Raw genomic sequence first — 23,904 nt, 5'->3', positions numbered from 1 at the left:
AGTTTTGATCGCTCATTGTGTTGAATTCTTTCTATGAGTCTGTCTGCAACACACAGTTGTTGTTTTTTTTAACTGTTTCTGAATCGGTCAAAGTAACACTTCTATTTGCTTTAATGCAAATTAGCCCCTAGTCGTGTGCTCTTTCTCCAGTGAAGAGAATACAGCTCCTTCTCTATGTTAATGATAGTTGCATAATCCCACCACAACGTCTTCTTCCCCTATTTAGACGTGAAAGACATTACAAATTTGCGCACTATTAATACGCATTTTGCTCGCGTGTAAAGACCAGGTTTTTTTTTTTAGCCAGTTGTGGCTGAAACTTCACTTGTATGTGAAATCTAGACGAATGGCACATCGGCTCTTATGGACTAAAGCAACAGATAAATAGTTTATGCAGTGTCAGGGTGCTGAAATGTTGCCATCATCAATGTAACAATATGTAGGCCATATAAAGCCATAAAAATACAAATACCTATCGGGTGCCTATGGCCAAAGGGTGTTTTCACGTTATGATCGGTGAAGCTTGATCCTCGGGAATGCATTTAAGTGTTTCTCTTTCTGAAGCACAGCATCAGACGAAGATAATGAAGTGAAATAAAAGGGGGAAAAAGAAGCTGCCGTTAAGTTGATATCACCCAGCTGAGTTTACGTCAGATTGTTAGACAAGAAGCATAACAATCCTCATATAATACACTGTAAACTCACAGGTCCCTGTTAGAGTGGACGGGTTTATGGCAGGGCAGTGATGCCGTATCTGATCACAGCCACAGCGCAAACACTTGCAGGTCACGGCGGCTGCTGCGGGGTTGCGCTCTTCCTCACCTCCGTGCGCAGAGCTTGTTATTTCCATCCGAGCTCACATCGCCCGCCTCCTCTCTCTCTCTCTCTCTCTCTCTCTCTCTCTGTTTCTCTATCTCTATCTGAGGCAGTGAGTCGGGGCCGCAGCTCCCATGCGCTCTCCGCTCTCTTTTTTAAAAAGAAACTTCTCATTCTTTCGGATAAATGGAGACAACCTGAGCTTTTAGGATCCATGGTGGATAAACCGGTGTTTAGATTTTAACAAGGCAAGAAAAACAACAGAATCAGGCTCCACACCGCAGCTAGAGGCCAACTTTACCGTCTCTGCGACTCTTTGAAATTCACATCCGCCGCATCTCAGGTAAGCAAAAAAATGGCCGGTATAGAATTGCCCGTCTCCCCTCCCTTTCCCTCATAAATATGTCAAAACTTTTCATATTTATTATTGAGGGAAAAGGTTCACCAACAGCCTTGTAAACGTGCCGCACTTTTTTGGAGTGGAAAAAGCGAGGAGTCACACAGGCTTTACACCTCATATCACCGCAGCGATGACAGACTTTCTAAACCGTGCTGTGTGTCATCTAGATTACAGCTATGATTAAAATATAGACCGCACCACCCTTCTGAAAACAAGGCAGGTATTCTCTCAGAAGAAACGACACTCGATAAAAGATGATGGCAAATCTGTCATCTGCATTTATGACTCCGTTCACCTGTTTTTCTGGCTCTTACATTAGAAAATTTATAGGCTATTAGATGTGTAATATAATATCTGCAATCCTGTCATGGTCTGCTCTTTATCTGGCAATATCCAAATGTTTGGGATTCCAGCAGCAGGTGGAGAAACAATGACATCCAGTGAGAGTGAGGGAGACGCAAGGACACACACATGTCACGGACAGCGCACCGAGATGTTATTGGCGTCGGCTTGTAAAAAACCAAAAACCTTATCATGTTTGCTGAAAGTGTTGAGTAATATTTGTCAGGAAATGGGACGATCTAATTTTAAAAAGTGCACAAAAAGGGACACCACCCCATCAACAGCATGCACTCCCTTTTCAAATGCTGTAAGCAGAAAAAGGAGTAATATTAACTTGTTGTGAAAGCTGGTCTAACAGGCATGGGAAGCTATGCCTGTTGCCTGTCATCTCTGGGCTCAACTGTTCATTCTTTTCAGTTAAATTAAAAGTGAGATGCAAAGTATTTTTTTGCTTATTTATTTGTTCTGCTAAACTACGAAAGCAGTGCATATTAATCTTTTAGAGATGCTCGACGTCCGCCTTTGTCTGCTGTGTTCTTTCACCGATCTCCACAGAGGGAACCCAGATATCAAATTCTTATAGCTTCAGCTATTCGGCCAGACAATGGAGTCTTTATGATGGTTTGTGCACCTGAACCAATCATAATCTGCCTATCAGCTAGCTGACCCGCCTGTATGAGGCCAACACTCTGACAGTAAGCCTTGACACCCCCCCCCCCCCCCCCCCCCCCCCACGTAGGATCATATGACCTGATCTCGTGCACCTGGATGGACTGTATTTGAAAACTCAATGCAAAACATTTATCCGCAACAGAATAAAGCAGAAAATAGTACAAATTGCATGTGCGGATCAATGGCACTGTCATCCTATGTCACACATTGTGAGTTGCAACACTGTTAAGCTGTATATTAGATCAAAATTTGAATTATTTGTATTATTTTATTTAGAGAGGAATATCTGTGCGTCTTTACCGTTTGCATCTTCCTAATTAAATTCTTTCAGCACTCTGATTTTGCAGGGATTTATACAGAGATTTATGTTCTCTGGGATTTACAGTGAACACCCCCCCTGCCACTGACTTTTTCTTGTTGATTTGAAAATTAATCTCAGCTTCCATTATATGCTCTGATCTTAGATGGACCCGCAGAAACTAGTGTCATGTAAGTCTCAGAATGACTGCATATTTGCTGATTGTCAGAGAGTGGTCTCGAGCAAACTGATTCCCATGATACAACCTGGTTTCACAGCAGTTTGGTGTGTTTCCAAAGCGGTTCACACCCGGCCCTGAAAGAAAAGCTTTCTAAATAGTCAGTGCACTGCAGACAAAGGATCACCATTTTAAGGACACTTTACTGCTTTCCATTACAGATGCACAAAAATGAAAATGGTTTCAGAATGAGTTTGATGCCGTTGTATTTGAGGTGAAACACTGACGCTCAAAGCAACTGAAATCCCGTTTGAAAACCATATAAAGTAAGTCTTTCACTTGGGTGCACAGGTCCTGATGTAGAGCAACGTTAAAGAAGCACTTGAAATGGAGGTTTCTTTATTTATCGTGTTCCACTGAGTGGAAATACTGAAGCGAAAACATGTAGTGTGACTTCTCCAAAAAGGAAATTCAAATTTTTTTTCTTTGGGTGGGTGTGTGTGTGAGTGCATTTCTTTCTTCACCTGCAAAAAGTCAAACTGAGTTTTCTAAGTATAGAGACATTAACAAAAAGGAAGGGAGGGTTAGACACACACACACACACACACACACACACACACACACACACACACACACACACACACACACACACAGATGCACACGTCTGCGCACTGCTTTAAAATGGACAATCAACTCCTCTGACCGCAGTACTATAAACAAGAGTGGCTGTCTGTGAAGACGAACAGAGAAGAGAGGAAGGGAGCAGCTACTCACATCTGGTTTGAAAAGGAGGAAGCAAGGATGAGCTTTCTCGGTAATCAAGTCCAAATTAAGAAAAGAGAGAAGAGGAAACATGTGTGTGGTTACTGAAGGGGTCTGTGCGTGCATGTGTGTTTGTGTGTGTTTATAATGTGCCTGCATGCACTGTGTATTTGTGCATGTGCACAACTGCAGGGGTGTGTGTGTCTGTGTGTGTTGGTCTGAGTGTTTGTGGTTTTATCATCTGCAGTGACTGTGGCAGGGTATGCATGCTGTAGATACAAATAATAGCTTAAGAGTTGAGAGGGTGTGATGTTTGTGCTTGTATCGAACTGCGGAGAAGCTTGTCATTGATTTTGTTCACTGTCTGCACAAATATCTGAAGGCAGTTACAAAATAATAGAGGTAAAGCTGTTGAGAGGAGCTTAATCTCACTTTTAATTTACTTTCACATTTACAATAAAGATTAAACTGGGTACATCAGATGCTGCTCTGGCATTATAACCAGCATGTGTCATTTCTAAGCAGGACAAAAGCACAAGCTCCAGTTTTTACACATGCAGTTAGAGTATGCAAAAGTATGCGTGATTGTGTGTGTTTACATGTGCTGCGGCATCAGATAACCATGATTTGCCTAACTGTTGGCTTCAAGTCACAAAGCGGGCTTGTAGGATAACACCCACTACCCAAAGAGCATGCAAATGCCAGCAGTGCATGGACAGTGTGCATGCCTGTATAAGATGGAGAGAGGAAACCAAGTGGGAGTAAGAGGAAGATCAAGAGAGCACCAATTTGTCTCTGGAAAAGTAAAAATTAAAAGAGTGGAGAGGCAAATGGAAAGATGTCAGCCAATTAAAGTCTATGTCAAGAGTGTGTGGGACCAAAGTTCTGTTATACTTAGTAAGGCATGAAGCGGCTCTTTTAGATGCATCGGTTATCATATTTCAGGACCATATCAGCTATAAAGATAAATATAAAAAAAGATTTTACACCTTGGAGGTAATACAATAAATATGAGATCAGTTGGAAGTCTCAGATAGGAAAATGAGTCAATAATGATGTGTTTTCTCGAGTGATGTCAGTATATGCAGTTTTGGGTAGGACAAGGGATTTACCAGACGTAAGTTCTTTCACCTCATGGCTCTCGGAGAACGACGGAGGAGCTAGAGAATGACTTAAGCTGCTTACAATGTAGCAACACAGAAGCATATAATTCTTATTGTGCTTCCTTTTTTTTACCATTGTTTATGAAGGCCATAAGATAATCAAGGCCTAAAATGGTGGTTTCTCTCTGTATGGAAACAATGGTGGCAGTGAAATGGTTCAGCAATAAAAACAACAAAAAAAATCTGCTTTAAAAAAAGTAGTGGCTTCATGTAATTACAGCAGTATCAGTATATACATCCTACCTGGCATAGCTTCTGGTTCTGTTGGGCAGCCACAGGTGCTCTGTCCTTGACCACTTAGATGAAAACTTGGTAAATGAGTGTTTTCATATTTAAATACAGAAATGTAATAATTTAGACATTTCTCTATGAGACAGCAGTAACTATATGCACTATATGCACTAAAGGTTTCTTTTAATGCCCTTTCTTTTAATTTAGCATTTAGCTTAGCATGTTAGCATGCTAACATCTGCTAATTGATGCCAAACATGCAGCTAGTTTTTGCACGTAGCTGGTGGCTAAAATTGATACACTTCCCTCTGTATGAGATGTGTGTATTATGTGTCACTTGGTGGTCTGTTCGGAAATTTTATTGAAAACCACAAATGTCAACTTTCTGGTAATAGTTGGTGGGGGTACTAACGGAAAAACTAGGAGGCTAAAAGTTCAATCAGCTTCCCAGAACCATTAATATGCATCCCCAGATTTTATCTGATGGCAACCCATCAGACCAAAGAAGGAAAGAGATTCCATCCATATGACAGAAATAAGTAGCATGAAATTCATAAACAGAAATTATTGTGGCTCACAAACAAAATCAACTTTTATATATTTAAAAACACTGTGTTATTCTGTTTTTACCAAAGTAGAAACTTCTTTCGGGATCATATAAATGTGTATATCTTTTAATTTGGTGCATCTTTCTTAGTCTTGCTGATGTCTGAAAGTAAACTAAGCTATCATATTTCAAATGTGGTTTCTCATAACCTAACAAATATGTCCTCTCAGTTCCTTCTCCTTTTTCATTCACCATTTTGTGCCTGATAACTGTTCAGGGAGCATTCACAGATCTGCGATGTCCTCAGCTAACTCGCATAAGTTAATTTCCAGTACGAGACATGTAAAAACAGACAACATGCTGCACAGCTAACCCCCCCCTGTGGGTTCTGCTACTTTTTAAGGGTGTAAGAAATGGAAAATGGGACATCTGATGATGTGGAGGCATTGTGGGAGAAGGTGGAGAGCCAACGCTACAACCTGTGTACTACGATCACCCCGTCAAAGCTCACGCCCTACCTTCGTCAGTGCAAAGTCCTGGATGAACTGGATGAGGATGAGATTCTCAACTCACTAGTGCTTGCCACAAAAACAAACCGCACAAGTGGGTAGAAAGGCGTATTTCCACATTTGTTAATTATTAAAGGCAGAACTCCTATTTTGCTTTCTTTTTCTTTGACCTCTCACATGTTAACCCTTCCTCTCTCAGGCCGTCTACTTGACATCCTCCACACTAAAGGCGAGCGGGGGTACGTGGCCTTCCTGGAGAGTCTGGAATTTTACTACCCTGACCTGTACAAGCTGGTCACGGGGAAGGAACCCACACGACGCTTCTCCACCATTGTCGGTGAGGCAAAAATCTTTGCATCCAGCACATACATGCATGAACACACATCTTCCGTGTACTACAAAGACTCATACAGGCTTTGATGGACAGTGAAGTGTAGAAAATTTCTGAAGTGAAGCGTGACATGTGTGAGTTGAAGGTTGGTTGGTGGATCGATTGCCTGCTCCTTCTGCAAGATGCTGAATCCAAAGTTGCCCAGGAGTATTTGACTCAAATGGAGTAGATAGCTCCAGTTCATAACTCCAGTTATGGGAGGAAACTTTGTGAACTGGTCGTTCTGTAGCTGCTTTATAGCTCTGTTCAGGCAAAAGCAGTCACTTCAGTTATGCAGTGTAAGAGCTGAATTGATCCAAATCAGCTTACTTTGCAATCCTGTTATAAAGTCAGAGGTGTATAATATACTTTGTTTTTTTTTTCCTCCTCTGCTCTCCTGCAGTGGAAGAGGGTCACGAGGGTCTGACGCAGTTTCTGATGAATGAAGTCACGAAGCTGCAGCAGCAGTCCAAAGTCAAGACCCTGCAGCACGCTGAGCTCAACAAGAAGTTCGTCACTCTGGAAGATGAAAAAAGGAAGTTAAAGCTGGCCAATCAGGAGCTTCAGGCCTTCCAGCAGAGTAAAGTTTTTGTTTTTGTTTGATATATTTCCTGACCGCAGTTTACTAGCTTCCCACCATCTGTGTCTCTACGCTGAATTTGTATTAATAAGACTGACAATGCAGTTGCGTGGCTGCACTAAGGTGTTGTTTGCCATTCTCACAAAGCGAATAACTTACAGTATATCATTAATATGTTTACTGGGATGCATTTACCGAAAAGATAATGCTTCCAACCACTGCTGCTGATGTCTTGGATGCTTAAAACACACACACACACACACACACACACACACACACACACACACACACACACACACACACACACACACACACACACACACACACACCTACTCGCTGCAGACAGTAAAGACAGATGACTATTGTCTCAAATGGTTAAACCTAAAATCTAAACCAAAAGCTTACCACGATTTGCTGAAACTGCAACCCACCACACAGGCTTGGTTTGCCCCGCCTGGTGCACCACATTCAGGTTCGATATGGATAAACTCTGTTGTCTCTCAAAGACTACCAGTGAAACTAGGACGCTGTGGTCTTTATGCCCCATGCAGTTAAACACTGCAGCTGGAACACCAAGCACAAACAAATAAATACTAAAAATAGTGCAAGTACACTCTTTAGGCTTTCACATGCTCATATAATTAGCTTTGCGACTTTTATCATTTTTTTAATATATCAGCGTTGAGCTTGTTTTTGGATGTCATGTAATGTGCTGCAAAACATAAAATGATGTTAATCTTTACACATAAAGGGAAGCCATATTCCTTATTTCCACCAATGAAACAACTGCTGCCCAACAGCAAAGCGAATAAAGAAGAAGGATCTAGTAAAGCTACATTTTCACATTTTTGGTTGCCGCTTAGGGTACAATAAGCTGAGAGAGGAGAGAAACACCTACAGTGATGAGCTCCTGAGAGTAAAGGATGAAAACTACAAGCTGGCCATGAGGTACGCCACGCTGAGTGAGGAGAAGAACATGGCTGTGATGAGAAGCCGAGACTTGCAGCTGGAGGTACTGCCTGACGTATTAAAGCACATGCAGATAAACGCCATCATCACTCTGTGTATTAATGATAATCAATGAACAAAAAACAAAAACAGTAAGAGCGTTCCTCTAGCTCGGTGCTGATCACTGTCTTGTCTGCGTTATAGATTGACCAACTGAAGCACAAGCTGAACAAGGTGGAGGAAGAGTGTAAGATGGAGAGGAGACAGAGTCTGAAGCTGAAGAACGACATCGAGAATCGGCCAAAGCGAGAGCAGATCTTTGAGCTGGAAAGAGAGAACGAGATGCTCAAGATCAAACTGCAGGAGCTACAGTCCATCATACAGGTACTTGAGCATTATGTAATAAAGCACTGACATTGCCTGCTCTGCTATCATAACTTAAACCGACTGTAATAAATACATTTTCACCACTTCAGAGCAGCACAACAAGCTGTTAGCGTGAGCTGTCAAATGCTTATCTCCGCATGTGTGTAAAAATATCTTAGCAGCTAAATGCAACACTGAGTTTGCAGCCCAACTGCTGTTTGTCTGCTGCTGTAAGTGCAAAACAAAAGTGTAAGGTACAAAAACCATCGACACCAAAGGACTGAGCTACTGAGCCGGGTTGGACTAACTAATAATAGAACCTATTATTCATTCATTTTTCAGTTCCAATTGCATAGTTTTCTATTTGCATGATTCACAGATAAAAAATAATCTTATATCATCGGTCTATGTGTGTTTATTTGCTGTGGGAACTTTTAACTGCTCTGCATTTTTAGCTTATCTACCTTTAAGCCAACTTTTTTCTTGCCTGCCTCTCATAAACAGAAGGCTTTGAAAACAAGTGGGTGTGGCTTCTGTGCTCACCGACAAACCTGTTTGCCTCAGATGACCATATTGGGAAAATCTGCTCTCATTGACATCATAGAGAGCTAAGAGTATTTGGTCATGTTTAATATGAACATCCACCATCTTTAACAGTAGACACGCTCACTGGCCACTTCATTGGGTACACCTTGTTAGTACCAGATTGGGCCTCTTTTTGTCTTTAGAACTGCTTTAATTCTCCGTGGCATAGATTCAACAAAATGCTGGAAATATTCCTCTGAGATTTTGGTCCATATTGACATGATAGCATCACACAGTTGCTGCAGTTTTGCCAGCTGCACATCCATGATGTGAATCTCCCGTTTCAACAACACATCAAAGCGTTCTATTAGAGACCATCTGAGTACAACAAAGTCATTGTCATGTCCAAGAAAGCACCATCCCTGCACCATTACACCACCAACAGCAGCCTAACCTGCTGAGGCGAAGAAGGATGGATCCATGCTTTCATGTTGTAATCTGAATGTCGCACTAGAAATTGAGACCAAGCATGTTTCTTCAGTTGTCTGTTTCCCCTTTTGGTGAGCAAATATGAATTCCAGCTTCAGTTTCCTGTTGTTAGTTGACATGAGAGACCAGATCCAATGTGGTCTTCTGCTGCTGTAGCCAATCTGCGCCAAGGTTACATAATTCTACATTCAGAGATGCTCTTCTGCATAACTTGGCTGTAATGAGTGGTTTTTGAGTTACTGGTGCCTTCCTCACTCTTCCTAATCTGGGAAAACAAGACATTGGACTCAAAACTAAGTACACATACACGGGACAGGAGGCTAGCAAAATAAAACAGGAATCAAAAGACAATGGATGTAATATAATGATGGGAAAGGGGTTAATGGTAAACAATAACTATAGTTACAAAATATAAAAGAAAAGAAATTCTGAGCTGAAAACATCATGGAAAACCAAACAGGAACTAAAGTTAGAATACAAACCTCTAAAGAACCAAGAACAGACTCCCAATCAGGCATTTCTACCCAGAGAACTGCAGCTCATTGGATGTTATGTCTTTTTCAGGACATTCTCTTTAAACTATATAGATGATTATGTGGGTAAATCCCAGTAGATCAGCAGTTTCTGAAATACTGATCTGCCCGACTGGCACCAACAACAACGCCACCTTTTAAACTCCCTTAAATCACCTTTCGTCCTCATTCTGATGCTCAGTTTGAGCTTCAGCAGATCGTCTTGACCGTGTCTACACGCACTGACTTGTTTTGTGTTAATAAACAGCTGAAAAGCTGTACCCATTGAAGTGTCCAGTGAGTGTGCCATGAAATAAGGGAACGGACAATAGATGCATCATTTTATTTTTCTTAACTTTGCTCTATAAATTACTCTGAAGAAGGTCTAAATGTGATGAGGTGTTCTATCAATAAACTCACACTTATTGGTTGACTCACTATTTCCTTGCTGATAAGCATAAAAAGGAAAGGTTGACAACTGCAGTGTAGCAGCCAGTCATATGATTTCATATCTAACAGTGTTAATGTGTGTGTGTGTTTCTTACCCAGCCCGGCCCTTTACCTGAGTCAGACAAGGCCATCCTTGACATTTTGGAGCATGACAGACAGGAAGCACTAGAAGACAGACAGGATCTGGTCAACCGCCTCTACAACCTGCATGAAGAAATCAGACAGGCAGAGGAACTACGAGATAAGGTTACAACCACACACACACACACACATAAGAATGTATGGCTGTATGCTGTAAGTGGGCTAAATGGGAGTTTAGCAGTCATATTTCTGTCTGGCAGCTTGTTTCCATCTGTGTTTAAATGTGTGAATATGTAGCAGTGTGGTGCAGAGAGGCACACTGAACAAACAGGCTTTGCAGTAACACACCCTAAAAAAGGTTTTTAGGGTGTGTTACTGCAAACAGGCTTTGCAGTAACACACCCTAAAAAAGGTTTTTAGGGTGTGTTACTGCAAAGCCTGTTTGTTCAGTGCCCCATGAGACCTTTGAAGAAAGCCCCGTCTCAGGCCTCTTTCTGCATAATCTGGTGGCTCTTTATTTCTCTCCCGCTGTTTCTCTTCCTGTATTTCTCTACCTGTTTTTGTCTAACTATAAATAACCGTTAGTTTTGGTCTGTGTGCGTGTGTGTGTGTGCGTGTCCATGTATGCAGTACCTGGAAGAAAAGGAGGACCTGGAGCTGAAGTGCTCCACACTGCAGAAGGATTGCGAGATGTATCGCAACCGCATAGACACCATCGCTGTACAGCTAGACGAGGTGGAGAAGGAGAGAGACCAGGTGAAAACACACACAACACACATGATTTCATACATACAAAATCATTCATACTTCTGTGTTAACTCCTCTGCTGCTTGCAGGCGTTTCGAGCCAGAGACGAGGCCCAGCACCAGTTCTCCCAGTGTCTCATCGACAAGGACAAGTATCGCAAGCAGATCAGAGAGCTGGAGGAGAGGAGCGATGAACTCCACCTGGAGATTGTACGCAAAGACGCTAAGCTGGTCACTCTGGAGTCTCGCCTGCGACGAATGTCCAAAGACATCAACCTAGACCAGGTCAGACACAGTAGTGCGAAGGGATATTGTTTCTTTTCTTCACATATCGATTTAAAAAATGCTCAAGTTTTCGCCAAACATTCCTCCCCTTTAACAGTTTCACTGTTTTTGCAGAGTCTACCAAGGGATTTACCTCCGTCCATCATTTCTCAGGGAGATGATAGTAAACTGGCACAGGGACAGTCTGAATGCTCCAGCGACGAGTCGCCTGACGACAAGTTCTTCTCCGAGGAGCCCCGACTCAGACGCAGACTCAACCTCAAAGCGGGGGTCAGTTATTCTCTCCTTAACCTTATAGATCATGTGAAGCAAAGACCAAACTCAATACCTTCTAATGCACAGAGCAGAGATTTATCAAATGGCTCTGCTACACATGACAAACTGATCAAAATGACTGTGTTTTGTCTTTTAGAATAGAGTAAAGTCTCCAGTCTCTTTACTGAAAGACTTTCCAATCAACTCAGAGAACAGTCACCCTGCAGGTAACACTACCTACCGCCGCATTTCCTACAGCAACATGTGACCAATCCTTTTGTGCAGCTTTATCAAAGTTTATCTCCACCTTCCAGCTTCGGCTCCTACCAACGGAGGCAACTTTCTGGAGATCAACGTGCCGAATTATGGCAACAGCAGCTCTCTCCCTCCCTCACCCAGCATCCCTATTTCCCCCACATATCCGCCCTCGTCGGCTCCCCCGCTCACCTGCTCTTCGTCCACCTCCCAGCTCATGTTCAGCCCGGTGGATTCACCCAGCAACAGGCAAATGGTGCGACTCAGTTGTTTTTGCTTACTTTTAATACCAGTGAAATTGCGCCGCTCTGATTTTGGTAAAAAATAATCATCCTGGCTGCTCTTTGTAGAAATCCTGGTCTATCCAGAATCTAATGCAGTGTTGACGTAAATGGCTTGTCCAGCGTATAATGGTGACTTCTCCCTTTCAGCTGCGTTGCCGTAACGACAGCATCCTGTCCACTCTTCCTGAACCCCCTGAGAAAGCGTCCCTTTACCGTCGAGAGAGGGAGAAGGAGCACGACTTCTACCCCCGCAGGTACTGAATAAACGTCACGGAGACGACCGATTGAACTTCATGGCAGTAAAGTTTGAAGAATTTCTGCTGGTTTGCCTTCCCTTCAGTCTGATTTGTTTTGTCTGTTTTAGCATCTCTGACTTTGACAGTGACAACATGGAAATGGAGCTTGGTAATGCACTTTTTAAACATCTGCTATTTGTGATCTGAGATACTATGTTTACCTTCAGTTGACCTGGTTTTTCTTTTTGAAGGAAAAAAAATGATCCATCTATTTCTATTCTTTCCTCAGAGGATGAGCGTGGTCCTCCCTCTGTGCACTCATCTTCCTCTTCCCATCAGTCTGAAGGAATGGACACTTATGACCTGGAGCAGGTCAACAACATCTTCAGGAAACTCTCTTTGGAGAGGTACAGCATGTCCGCTGGTGCAGAAACGCACACAGGAATAAAAGCGAAAAGTGATGCTGACTTACAAACACCTTCTGCTTTGTGTCTTTGCGTGCTCGTGCAGGCCGTTCCGCCCGTCTCTTTCCTCCTTCTCCAGACTCAGCGGGTCCCTGAAGCCGGTGCAGGAGCTGTCACTGCAAGGCGACAACCTGCTGAAGGACATCAGGCTGATCGGTGGCAACGACAGCGGGATCTTCATCTCGTATGTCCAGTCTGGGTCCAACGCAGAGAAGGCGGGGCTACGAGAGGGCCACCACCTCATGTTTGTATGTCATCTACTTCCTGAATGTTTTAATTGTGAAAAGATTCATGGTGGCAGTAAGACGACCTCAGTTAAAACAGCTGGATGTGCAAAAAGAAAAGCTCTTTAGAGAACTGGGAACGTGGATGGACATTTAGAGAGGAACGAGGAACACGCCGAATTCATAATTTTAGACACCTGCTTGTTTTATTTGTTCTATTTCTGTTCCTTTTCCTGTGACAGTTTTTAGAAGGGACTAATCGGTAATCTTTGTTTCTGCTGTGATTGGCTGTCCAGCTTGAAGGGTGCATACGTGGGGAAAACCAGAGCATTTCATTGGAGACGAGCACTCAGGAAGAAGCCCACTGGACTCTGCAGCACTGCTCTGGGCCCATCACCCTGCACTATCGAGCCAGCCACGACTGTAAGTGATGTTTATATTGGAACATTTGTTTAATGTGACTCCACAGCATACATGAACTCAAATATATGCTCGCCCTGCAGCTTATCGCCGTCTCCAGAGCAATCTAGCAGATGGCACTTTAGCATCCGGCGACTCATTCTACATACGTGTCAACCTCAACATCTCCGGACAGTCGGACAGCTGCTCTTTGTCCGTGCGCTGCGATGAGGTGGTGCACGTGCTGGACACCAGGCACCAGGGCCGCTGTGAGTGGCAGTGCGCCCGTGTGGACCCCTACAGCGGCTCTGACCTGGCTGAGCGAGGCACTATACCCAGTTACTCACGGTACAGACTTTGTATGCTTTTGTTTTTTAAACTGAAGTTTGTGAGTGAGTTTTAGCTCAGATTTTCAAAATGCAGTAGCAGCTGATTACCACTGATCTCCTGAAAGATTACACATTACACCAAAGAAGCATTAACCTGAAACATCTGCAGAAACAGCCTGTTGTAACCTCAGAGCATAATAAAAAGAAGCCCGAGGGAGGACGAGTTCGTACACGGAGGGAGAATCTTGACAAGCATTCAGTGTGCATGTGTGTGTGTGTTTTTGTGTGTTTACGTGTGTGAATAGAGCCCAGCAGCTGCTCCTGGTAAAGATTCAGAAGTTAGTGTATCGAGGGGGGAAAGAAGAGAATGAAATTCAACGGAACAACAGGGTGAGAAACCTCAGCCTCTTTCTTTTTCCTCTCGCTCTCTCACTTAGTTTAAAAAAGTGCATTGAAAATTTGAATACGGGTATTTGACTAAAGCAAAGATGCGTAAATAAGTCTTATAGTCTGGGTTGCAAATTAAGGGTTCGCAAACTAACGCGTAATGTGGGGGAAAATCCTTCCTAGGTCATTGGATTGGCGGGGGAGGTGGTTTGATGTGCACAACCGGAACAACAAAGGCAGTTTTCCCAGAAATGATTAATATCCAACTATTTCCCAATAAAAAATTTACCATTTAATAGTTCTTATCCTGGCCATCTCTGTATATTTTGGATATTTCTTTCCAATATTGATTGCAAGCAGTTTGCATGCAACCACGCCTGCATGATAGTTGCAACCCTCCCCTCGAAAAAAAATTTCTATGCATTTCCAAATAATCTGAGACTAGGCGATGGGTTTCCAGATTGCATTCCAGATTGGATTTATTTTGCAGTTCATCCATGAGATACCCTTTCAGGTACCTGCATTGCATGATAAACAAGCCGTATACATGCCCATGCATCTGCAATCAAAAAGAAAACACTCTAGAGTGCTCTTTGATAACACGCTAGAACTAAGCTTTCTGCTTAAGCTTGGGTCAGCATCAGTTTACATTGATGTCAGGTTGGTTGAGTAAGTAGTTATTTCAGGGCGTTATTCTGCTATGTTGTGCTCACAAAAGCGTGTTTGTTACAGTTTGGATCACAACATTCATGTATGCTTTTCATTTCTGCCTAGAATAATTTACAACCAGAAGAAACCAGCCACTCTCCTGATCCCAGAGCCAGCCCGCGCTTGTCTAGAGCGAGCATCTTCCTCACTCAAATACTGCAGGTAATAAAGTTCAAACAAAACCTCCAGTTGTCGCGATGTCGAGAGTTGTTCGGCGGTGCGGAAACTTAAGACAATGAATCAAGATTGGTCCTAATAAACTCTTCGTTTTCCATAAAACCGATGCGCAACTGCCTCCACGTCTCAGTAACTCAGGCCTTTTTTTCTATATCTGCTTTGATTTGCAGTTTGTGAGCAGGGTGGACATCAAGTACAAGCGAATGAACAGCAATGAGCGTGTGAGGATCATCAACTCAGGCAGCACAACACTACCCAGGCAAGGCTTTGAGGTGCTTCGACCCGAAGGTGAGCACAAAGCGTTGCAGTCGGTCGGTTGGGGGGGAGAGACAAAACAAAGACGGTGCACATGTGCTAACTACGGAAAATTCACAGCTGAAGCATTTGAAGTGGCTGTCAAAAGCGCAGAAAGTGAAAGCAGCAGTGGTAAAGAGCTGCTAAAGGGTGCATAGGTGCCATTTTCCATGCAAGCAATTCTGGTGAAGCTGAAGCGCGAAAAAAAGGAAGAAAAAAAGCTGAAAGGAGTTGAGGATTGAAGACACCGTGAGCACAGAGAGCAACTGAAGTAAATCGCGTCTAAAAAAGCAAAAGTTGTGGAAAGTTGTTTTGATGGTTTTTGTTGTCAAAAAGCTCAGAGCGTGTGAAGTGTCAGTTGTATAAGAAGCCCTGACAGGAGCTGAAGGAGTCATTGGAAGAGTAAGATGAAAGTGTGTGAAATGTCACTTGATGTAAACACAGACGGGTGTGCGGTGGAAACGGTTGGAAGTTGTGCTCAAGTGTAAGACTGGAAAGTGCTTGAACTGTGTGCTCTGCATAACATGTGTGAGCCAAAGCAGCAATTTAAACATTTAAATTACATAGCGAGGTGTGAAAAGGCCATGAAACTAAAACTGCTATAACAGTAACACTATAAAAATATGATAACGTGGAATTAACTGTTTAGGTGAGAGCATGAATGAAAGGCTTTAATAGAACATGGGGGTGGGGCTGTGACTGGAAATGTTGCTGCACAAGATTCATGTTAATTTTTAAAAAGAGTACTGAAGGTGTACAATGCAGTGCTTAGTTTCTTTTATCTGCACTGAGCCCTTCTTTTGCTGGCTGCTTTTTCTCTTTTCACTCTGTTGCTCAAATTCAGACTAGATATTCGTTTGCTAAAATTATTTTTGGCAGCTCTTCACTTTCTGTTCTCAAACTGAGTCATAATTGTGCTATACCTCTCGTTGCACGCTGTGGCTGTTGGTGCAAACAGATGCCGCTGACGGAGATGGTGAGCTGAGCAGGAGCTTGAGCCTGATTCCCTACAGTCCCGTCACCCTCCAGCGGACCCAGAGAAGAAGACCGGTCCTATTCACGCCCGCTGCTCTCGCCAAAACCATTATCCAGAAAATACTTAACATGGGGGGAGCCATGGACTTTAATATCTGCAAACCAGGTCAGTGTATGAAGGCTCACAATGAGGAATCTTTATACCTCATTGAGATAAGAAGTATATAAACTATAGACGAGTCGTTGAGAGAAGAGGAAGCAACTACTCAGATGTAGGTCAGGTATTGTGCTGTGTGTAAATGTTAAGGAGTATAGCCAAAGAGACAGCAGAGGCAGGATTTAAGATGACCCAGATGATAGTTAGAATGACGATGCACAGAGATGACACAGATAGTTTAGTTGCGACACTTCAGCTGACCCACTGTAATGTGAAAACGTTGCCGGCCCCGTCAGATTTTTAGAGAATTAACACTCCGGTCACATGACAAACCGACCGGTCCCAGTGGACCAGGGGCGCGACAAGTTGCCGGTGTAAAAAATGTTGAACATCTGGCGAACTCAAGAGACTGCTTGAAGTCTCAATTACGTCGACATTCCCCACGGCAAAAACCACAAAGGTTTCTGTTCCTTGTGCTAAATGTGCTGTGGTGACTGTTAACAAATGAACAGTTTCATCTCTCTGCCCTTAGAGCCACAATTTGACAAGACAAGAAACAGACTTGACATCTTTTCTTTTTTTGTCCTGTTTCCTTTGCATCCTGCTGAGCAGACAGCTTGACCAAGGAGGAGTTTCATCTAAAACAGAACGTGGAGCCCTTCATTCACTACAAAGAGAAACAAGCCACTTTTGAATGCATCACCAGAGAAAACATAGAGGCTGTCGCTGCAAAAGTGAGTTTATATTGTGTGTGTGTGAAAATGCAACGTCTCCTAATGTGTTTACTCCTTTATAAACGTTAAGGGACCACTTTAGTCAAAGGGGAGTGTGGAAGACTGACATGACCCCCGTTGTTGTGGGAATGTTATTCTAATGTAATTATTCAGATTTGTAAAGTTAATAATGATCGAGACAACCTGACACTAAAAGACATACAACAAATGTAACCAGTGATAAACCTGTCATATTCACAGGCCTAATTATCGCACACATAGAAACTATAAGGCTTTATTTGTTAACTTTACACTAAAGTGTACACTGTGTGTGATGAAACTGAAACAAACAAGCCTTAAATGTGCTATCATCCTAACCCCAATCATATAACTTACCCCTACTTCTCACCCTTTAAGAAATAGCTGTAAAAATGTAGTAAACATGCTATAGTAATGCTATGTGATTACAGTGGAAATCCTGATGAATATATTAACAGCAAGATATAGATTTTTTTGAAATATTGTTTCTTTTAGTAAGCGCACATATTTACAGGAATTCAAAAGTTAAGTTTAACCCTTTAAACCCTAAACTAATTTATCCTTTAAACCAGGGGTGGGCAACTCCAGACCTCAAGGGCCAGTGTCCTGTAGGTTTTAGATGTGTCCATGATCCAACACAGCTGATTTAAATGGCTAAATTACCTCCTGAACATGTCTTGAAGTTCTCCAGAGGCCTGGTAATGAACTAATCATTTGATTCAGGTGTCTTGACCCAGAGTGAGGTCTAAATCCTGCAGGACTCTGACCCTCAAGGCTTGGAGTTGCCCAACCTTGCTAAAAATGCTAACCGTCACCGGTGACAGGTTATTGTTTAAAGGGTTAAATAATCCATTTATGAATATTTTGCTTGTTATTTCAGTTATTTTGTGTTTAGTGGTGCAGTGGTTAGCACTGTTAACGCAAAATAAGAAAGGCCCGGCTGGTTGGAGCTGTATGGACTTTGCATGCTGGGTACTTGAGTTTCTAAACTGGCTAAAGGCATGAATGACTGTCGTCTGGCTCTCTGTGTTAGCCCTGTGACAAACTGGCAACCAGTCCAAGTGTACCTATGGCTTTCTTAGGATAACACTGATATACTGTCATAATATGAAAACTTAAAAAAAAGAAAATAAATTGAGAACATGAGAGTCGCAGCATTTTACAGTAATAAACTGTTCATAGAAATTACAGGGGGAACTAAAATAATAGTATAATGGTAACCAAAGATCCTACAATATGGTATTACATATCTTTTATTCTATACAGCATGATTATTTAAAAACATATAAAAAACAAACCAATATTACAGTTCAGTTTTACTTTTATTTGTCATGTGTGATTTACGACAAACACTGAAATGTGTTTGATGAGATGAAAAACAAGAAATTAAGATAAAAGAAGTAAGTTAGTAAGTAAGTAAAGTTTATTTATTAAGCGCTTTTCATAGACAGGTAGTCACAAAGCAGAGATTAAAATAAACAGTACGATAAATAGCAAAATGCACGATATACACAATATAGAGTTTAAATGTAAATTAAAAATATAAAAATGTAAAAAGCATTGGTCAACAGAAAGCTTGTTTAAACAGTAAAGTTTTACTGTAGTAATAAATAAGGTTAAAAAAGTAATGAATAAATAAATGTACATGGGATGGGATGGGGGGGGGGGGGGGGGTGCAATATGCAGCATGTTGCACATGAGGAAACTGAGAACTGTAAGCAGCAGTTGGGTGTTGCTGTAGAGGCGTCTGATGGCTTGATAATAACACGTGTTCTTTAATCTGTATCATCTGCTGTAAAAAACAGTTAAAAGCTGGTAAATCCAGTTTCTACATCCAGACACGGTGCACGCAATATTAAAACACAGACACACAATAAATAAATATGCAAAATAAGGAAACATTAAAGATGTAAAGCGTAGTTGTTCAGTGCAAGTCTCGGTCTTTTTTCTTCTCCTTAAAAAAAAAAAAGTCAAAGAAAGTCAACTGCTCTAAAAATGACACCGTTGTTTGTCAGTCCTATTCATACCTTTTGAAATAAAGTGGGTCAGTTAAGTGATACCCCCCCCCCCCCCTTCCACCAATGTAAAGAAATTGAACTGCACATTTAATCCCTCATATGTTAGTATGAGAAAAAGAGGTGGAGGTTCAACAGTATGTTTTGGTTTTTCTGCCTGATAAAACAAATGCTGCTGTAGTAAAATCCCCCCCCCCCCAATTTCCCAGGTGAATATGCTGACTGACTAGCTGTAGTCCCGAGGTCCAAGTAGTGCTAGTTTGTCTCCACCTGTGCTTCATATGCCAAGCACGGAAACACCTGTGATACTCGAAGCAGGGGAGCTAAAATGGAAAAAGTGTGTCCAGTGGAAATGGGGTGCAGGCTTCTCAATCACAATGCTTCTGAGGGAAGTGTGAGTCAGAACGCAGGCCTGTAGGAAGCTAGTGCCCTCTGAATGAGCTGTCACCGGCTGTGGCTAATTAAAAAATAGACGTTATCTAAAGGCTAACCACAAGACACACATTTAGGTCTGATGAGCCTGTGGTAGGCCTACCTCAGCTGACAGCGTCTTGCAGTTAAAGGCCGAAACGGTGTCAAGATGTTAAGCCTTCAAGGCCGACCTCATTTAATTTATTCGTAGTGCAGAGAAATCAGGTTGTAAGACCAAGTCCTCACTTAACTCCTCAACAGAATGAATAGATATATATGCGAAAGCAGTTAACTTTAAAATCTTTTAATGAGACTTCCTTGTTCATGTATGTACGTAGTAGATCTGTATTTGTCTGTAAAGGCTGTTTTTTTCCACCCGTCACCAGGGCAAACACTGCCTGCTGGAGGCTGAGCTGAGCTGCGTCAAGGACCTTCTGCGGAGAGAAATCTACCCAATCATCATCTACGTCAAGATCTGTGACAAAAATGTCAAGAAATTAAGGTAGACCTAGCAAAGCTTGTTTAATCTTGCATGTTTACCCTGTGACTCAAACCACACAGCTGCAAACCGCAATTCTTTTTTTCCAAGAACAAGAAAAAAAAAAAAAAACAGTCCCTGATATTTTGATATGACACCAGATAAGAGTTGGCGTTGAGCCGAGGATGTCAGTTTAATGTTGTTGTTGCTTTTGAACTTTTAATCGTAGCTGGCTGCAATTACCTTTCTTTTTGTGTGTGTCCTGCCCAGAAAGGTACCAAGATCTAGATCCTTACTCAAAATATCTGTGTGCGTGATCCCCTCAACTGTCCGTTACGTGATTTTAAATGAAGCCAGATGTTTGACGTGTGTTATGGTGGATTGTGTCTTTAAATAGCAGTCCAGCTCATGAACCCATTACCGTCAGCCTTATCTTTCTGAGAAAAAGCATGCAGACCGCTGTTGCAGACTGTCGACAGGATCTCATCAGAAACACTGGGTTCTAAACCACACTCACCACCTCATCGCTGCTTCCTTCCTGTTTCCTCTCCACACAGGAAGTTGCCTCTGCGCGTGGAGTCAGAGGAAGACTTTGTGAAGCTGTGTCGCGCAAAAGAGAAGGAGCTGGAGGGCATCCCATGTCTGTATGCCACCCTGGAGCCGGAGGCCTGGGCAGGGACGGAGGACCTCATCAGGGTGATCAAAGACCGAATACTGGACGAGCAGAAGAAAACCATCTGGGTGGAGCAGGACCTGCTGTAGGCAAACACAGATACACGCAATAGCCTGTACATGTGCCGTTAAACACAGTAAAACACAAAAAGCCTTCTATATCATGCTTTTCTGCGTTTATATTTATGGTGAAACTCAAAAATGTAAGTGTGGAAATTGTTAAATAAATAAATGCATTATATATTTTGTAAATATGTCTTTTATTTAGAAAAATAAACAGTTTGAAAACATGAAAAAGAATCCTTTCTTTGCCTTGAATTGCATGTTAAAAATAAGATTAAAAAATGAAACTTAGCTGTACTTTCAATAAGAGTGAGACCGGACCTACATGAGATTGTGCTGCCCTCTAGTGACTAAAATTGGAACGGCCCGATAAGCAGCTTCATTCATTTAGCATGAAAATGATCCCAAACGCACTGCCAGTGGAGTAAAATCAAACTTGGATAGAAAAACACAGAGTGGAACACTATGAGTCATGGATTGGCCTCCCAATCATTTGCAGAGCTCAAAATTATTGAAGCAGTGTTTGATCATGTTGATGGAGAACAGAACAAAAGGCAGAAACATCCAAAGAAAAGCTTTGAATGTCCTTCATGAAGCCTGGAGAACTATTCCTGAAGACTACTTAAAGAAATGACAAGTAAGCTGCCTAAGACAGATCAGGCTGTGTTGAATAATAATTACATCTGCCGTAAAACTAACACAGCAAAAGATCATCAGCAACAGTGGAACATGGTGGTGGTAGTGTGATGGTCAGGGGCTGCTTGTCGTGATTGATGACAAGCAGCCCCTGAATGAATTCTTCTCTCTACCAGAAAATCCTGAAGGAGAACGTGCATCCATCACTTTGTGTCCTGCAGCTCAACCGTGCTTCACTTATGCAGCAGGAAAAACATGCCAGAAGGTCCGAGTTTGGGCTTAAATCCGATTGAGATGCTTTGGCATGACCTTAAACAGGCCGTTCATGCTTGAAAACCCTCCAGTGTGTCTGAATTAAAACAATTCTGCAAAGAGGAATGAGCCAAAATTCCTCCACAGTGATGTGAAAGACTCACTGGCAGATATCACAAATGCTTGATTGCAGTTTTAGCTGCCAATTGTAGCACAACCAGTTATTAGGATTAAGGGGCAATTGCTTTTTCACACAGGACCAGATAGGTTTGAACAGATTTTTTATCGAATATGAAAATCTGTTTGATGATCTGAAACATGTAATTGTAACAAATTGTAATGCAAAAAATAAAAGCTTTCTTGCAAACTACAAAGACATAAAGAGTGGCTCTAGACTTGCTCACAGGTCCACATGAAAAGAACTTCTCTTCTTTAACTCACTGAATGTTTATCATGGTGTTTTCTAAGGCTTAAAATCAGTGTCTGGATGTTTTGGGGTTTTTTAATGACCACATTTGGATTCAATCTAGTGAGAATGAGGCTGCCAGAAGGGGATTTAGAGTAAACTCTTTCATATGGATGCAGGATAATCTCCTCATCTGCGTGAAAAGACATGCTTGTGTCCACAGTAGTGATCATAACGGGCACACACTGAACATAACAAGCTCACCAGACTTTAACTCCAGTGTATTAAAAATGTATAACATACATGCACATTATAAAATGTATAGAAGGAATACATGGCTTGACATGAAAATAATCAGGATGGATGTGCCCCCACCCCTTTCTTTTTTTTTTCTTCTTATAATCCGCATCTATCTGTTCTTAGGAGTGATGTTATATATAATCTTAGTTGTGTGTGTGCGTGTGTCCAACGTATAAATACTGCCAGAGTACAGAGTACAAGGTTATAGTTAGAGCTGGGCGATATGAGATTTTTTCATATCACGATATGTTTTTTTCATTTCAGGCGATAACGATATCTAACACGATATAAGCCAAATAACTATATTTGTAAGATTTAAATGTGCCGTTGCTCACAAGTAAAATGTGAAATAATCAGCAGCTTGTTTTGATTTAAATATTTATTTCTCATAATAAGTTCAACAGGGTAGATGTACTTAAGGAACATGAGACTTTTTCAGATAAATAAAGGCAAATATTGCAAACTACACAAAAGGCAGCCGCTAAAGCGTTTAAGTTTCAAAATAGAACAAACGAAACAGACTAAATTGTCAATTCCACTTAGAAACAAAATATTAATTCTAAAAATAAATCTTAGTTTGTTTTACAGAAGAACAGACAAAACTGACCAACTTTTGTCAATATCAAATAAACTGAGAACTAAAAGGAAATTCTCAATCTCTCCTTGTTGTATAGCTGAGCTTTTCAAACAGTTTTAACAGTTACTTTAGTCTGACAAAAGCCGAATGACGAATTAGCGCTTCCAGTCAGAGACTGAGGCTACGTCCACACGTACACGGGTATTTTTGAAAACGGAGATTTTCCGTTTTCGTTTTAAAAAATAATCCCGTCCACACATAAAGGCAGAAATGAAGGAAAACGCTGCTATGAACATGCCAAAGCAGCAGGTGGCGCTAGATTCCTAACCGTGCAGAAATGTTGGCCAATCAGAAGTCTAGAAGCCTCGGTGGGAAAAAGTAAACAAAGCTGCGGCATAGAAGCAGAACCGAGTCGTATGTGTGGAGGGACAGTAACTGTGTGTATATGTAAGCATTTAAACACTGCAGAGAGTAGAATTAACAGTAACAGTATTGTAGAAATTCATTTCACCGAAACAATAACGTGGCGCACAGTGTGACGCATGCACCAGTTTATTGTATTTCCAGACTTGCTTTCGGCACAATTTACAGTGCACGCTACTCTGTTTTTTGTCAGACTTGAAATAGCCGAAATACCTTCACACTACGGAACTTCTATGGCTCTTCCGTTCGACAATCTCTCCGGCATTGGAACCATCATCTGTTTTCTCTTCGGTCACGCTCGGTTGATTTTTCTAGTCGGCACACTCATTTCCTCCATTACGCGCTGGCTCCATTACCCGCTGGCTGCTTCCCAAACAAACACACGTGCGGCTTGGCACTTGTGCTGTACGTAACAAGTCACGCGACGTGACGCTGCGGCTGTGATTGGTTCAGCTCTGCGCTACTTAATTTGGCTGACCTTTTTTTTTTTTTTTTTTTTTTTTTT

General features: G+C 41.9%; 1 protein-coding gene across 1 annotated transcript; it reads left to right on the top strand.

Moving 5' to 3' along the window:
- Positions 1-953: 953 nt before the first annotated feature.
- Positions 954-21,028, top strand: card11 (caspase recruitment domain family, member 11). Its single transcript, XM_086288693.1, has 25 exons — positions 954-1,159; positions 5,813-6,012; positions 6,118-6,255; positions 6,692-6,868; positions 7,732-7,880; positions 8,021-8,200; positions 10,258-10,404; positions 10,870-10,995; positions 11,076-11,270; positions 11,385-11,540; positions 11,683-11,752; positions 11,840-12,036; positions 12,212-12,318; positions 12,429-12,469; positions 12,590-12,707; positions 12,811-13,012; positions 13,285-13,411; positions 13,492-13,735; positions 14,022-14,106; positions 14,878-14,973; positions 15,159-15,276; positions 16,241-16,423; positions 17,027-17,148; positions 19,979-20,094; positions 20,628-21,028. The coding sequence occupies exons 2-25, from the start codon at positions 5,823-5,825 to the stop codon at positions 20,830-20,832; spliced, it is 3,489 nt and encodes a 1,162-aa protein (XP_086144819.1). The 5' UTR covers positions 954-1,159; positions 5,813-5,822; the 3' UTR covers positions 20,833-21,028.
- Positions 21,029-23,904: the final 2,876 nt, after the last annotated feature.

This window comes from Aulonocara sp. 'chitande type north' Nkhata Bay, linkage group LG4 (genome assembly GCF_057382095.1).
Source record: "Aulonocara sp. 'chitande type north' Nkhata Bay isolate Kocher_YH1m ecotype deep benthic linkage group LG4, A_spYH_male_GT1.1, whole genome shotgun sequence".
Lineage (NCBI taxonomy): Eukaryota > Metazoa > Chordata > Actinopteri > Cichliformes > Cichlidae > Aulonocara > Aulonocara sp. 'chitande type north' Nkhata Bay.
The sequence above is the reverse complement of the archived record's forward strand: the minus strand, read 5'-3'. Positions and strand labels throughout refer to the sequence as shown.

Excerpts from the sequence above, each read along its gene's own strand:
- card11 (XM_086288693.1), top strand. The coding sequence starts at position 5,823 with ATGGAAAATGGGACATCTGATGATGTGGAGGCATTGTGGGAGAAGGTG. Across the intron at positions 8,201-10,257 it reads AGCTACAGTCCATCATACAG|CCCGGCCCTTTACCTGAGTC; the intron begins GTACTTGAGCAT and ends TTTCTTACCCAG. Across the intron at positions 10,996-11,075 it reads TGGAGAAGGAGAGAGACCAG|GCGTTTCGAGCCAGAGACGA; the intron begins GTGAAAACACAC and ends TGCTGCTTGCAG.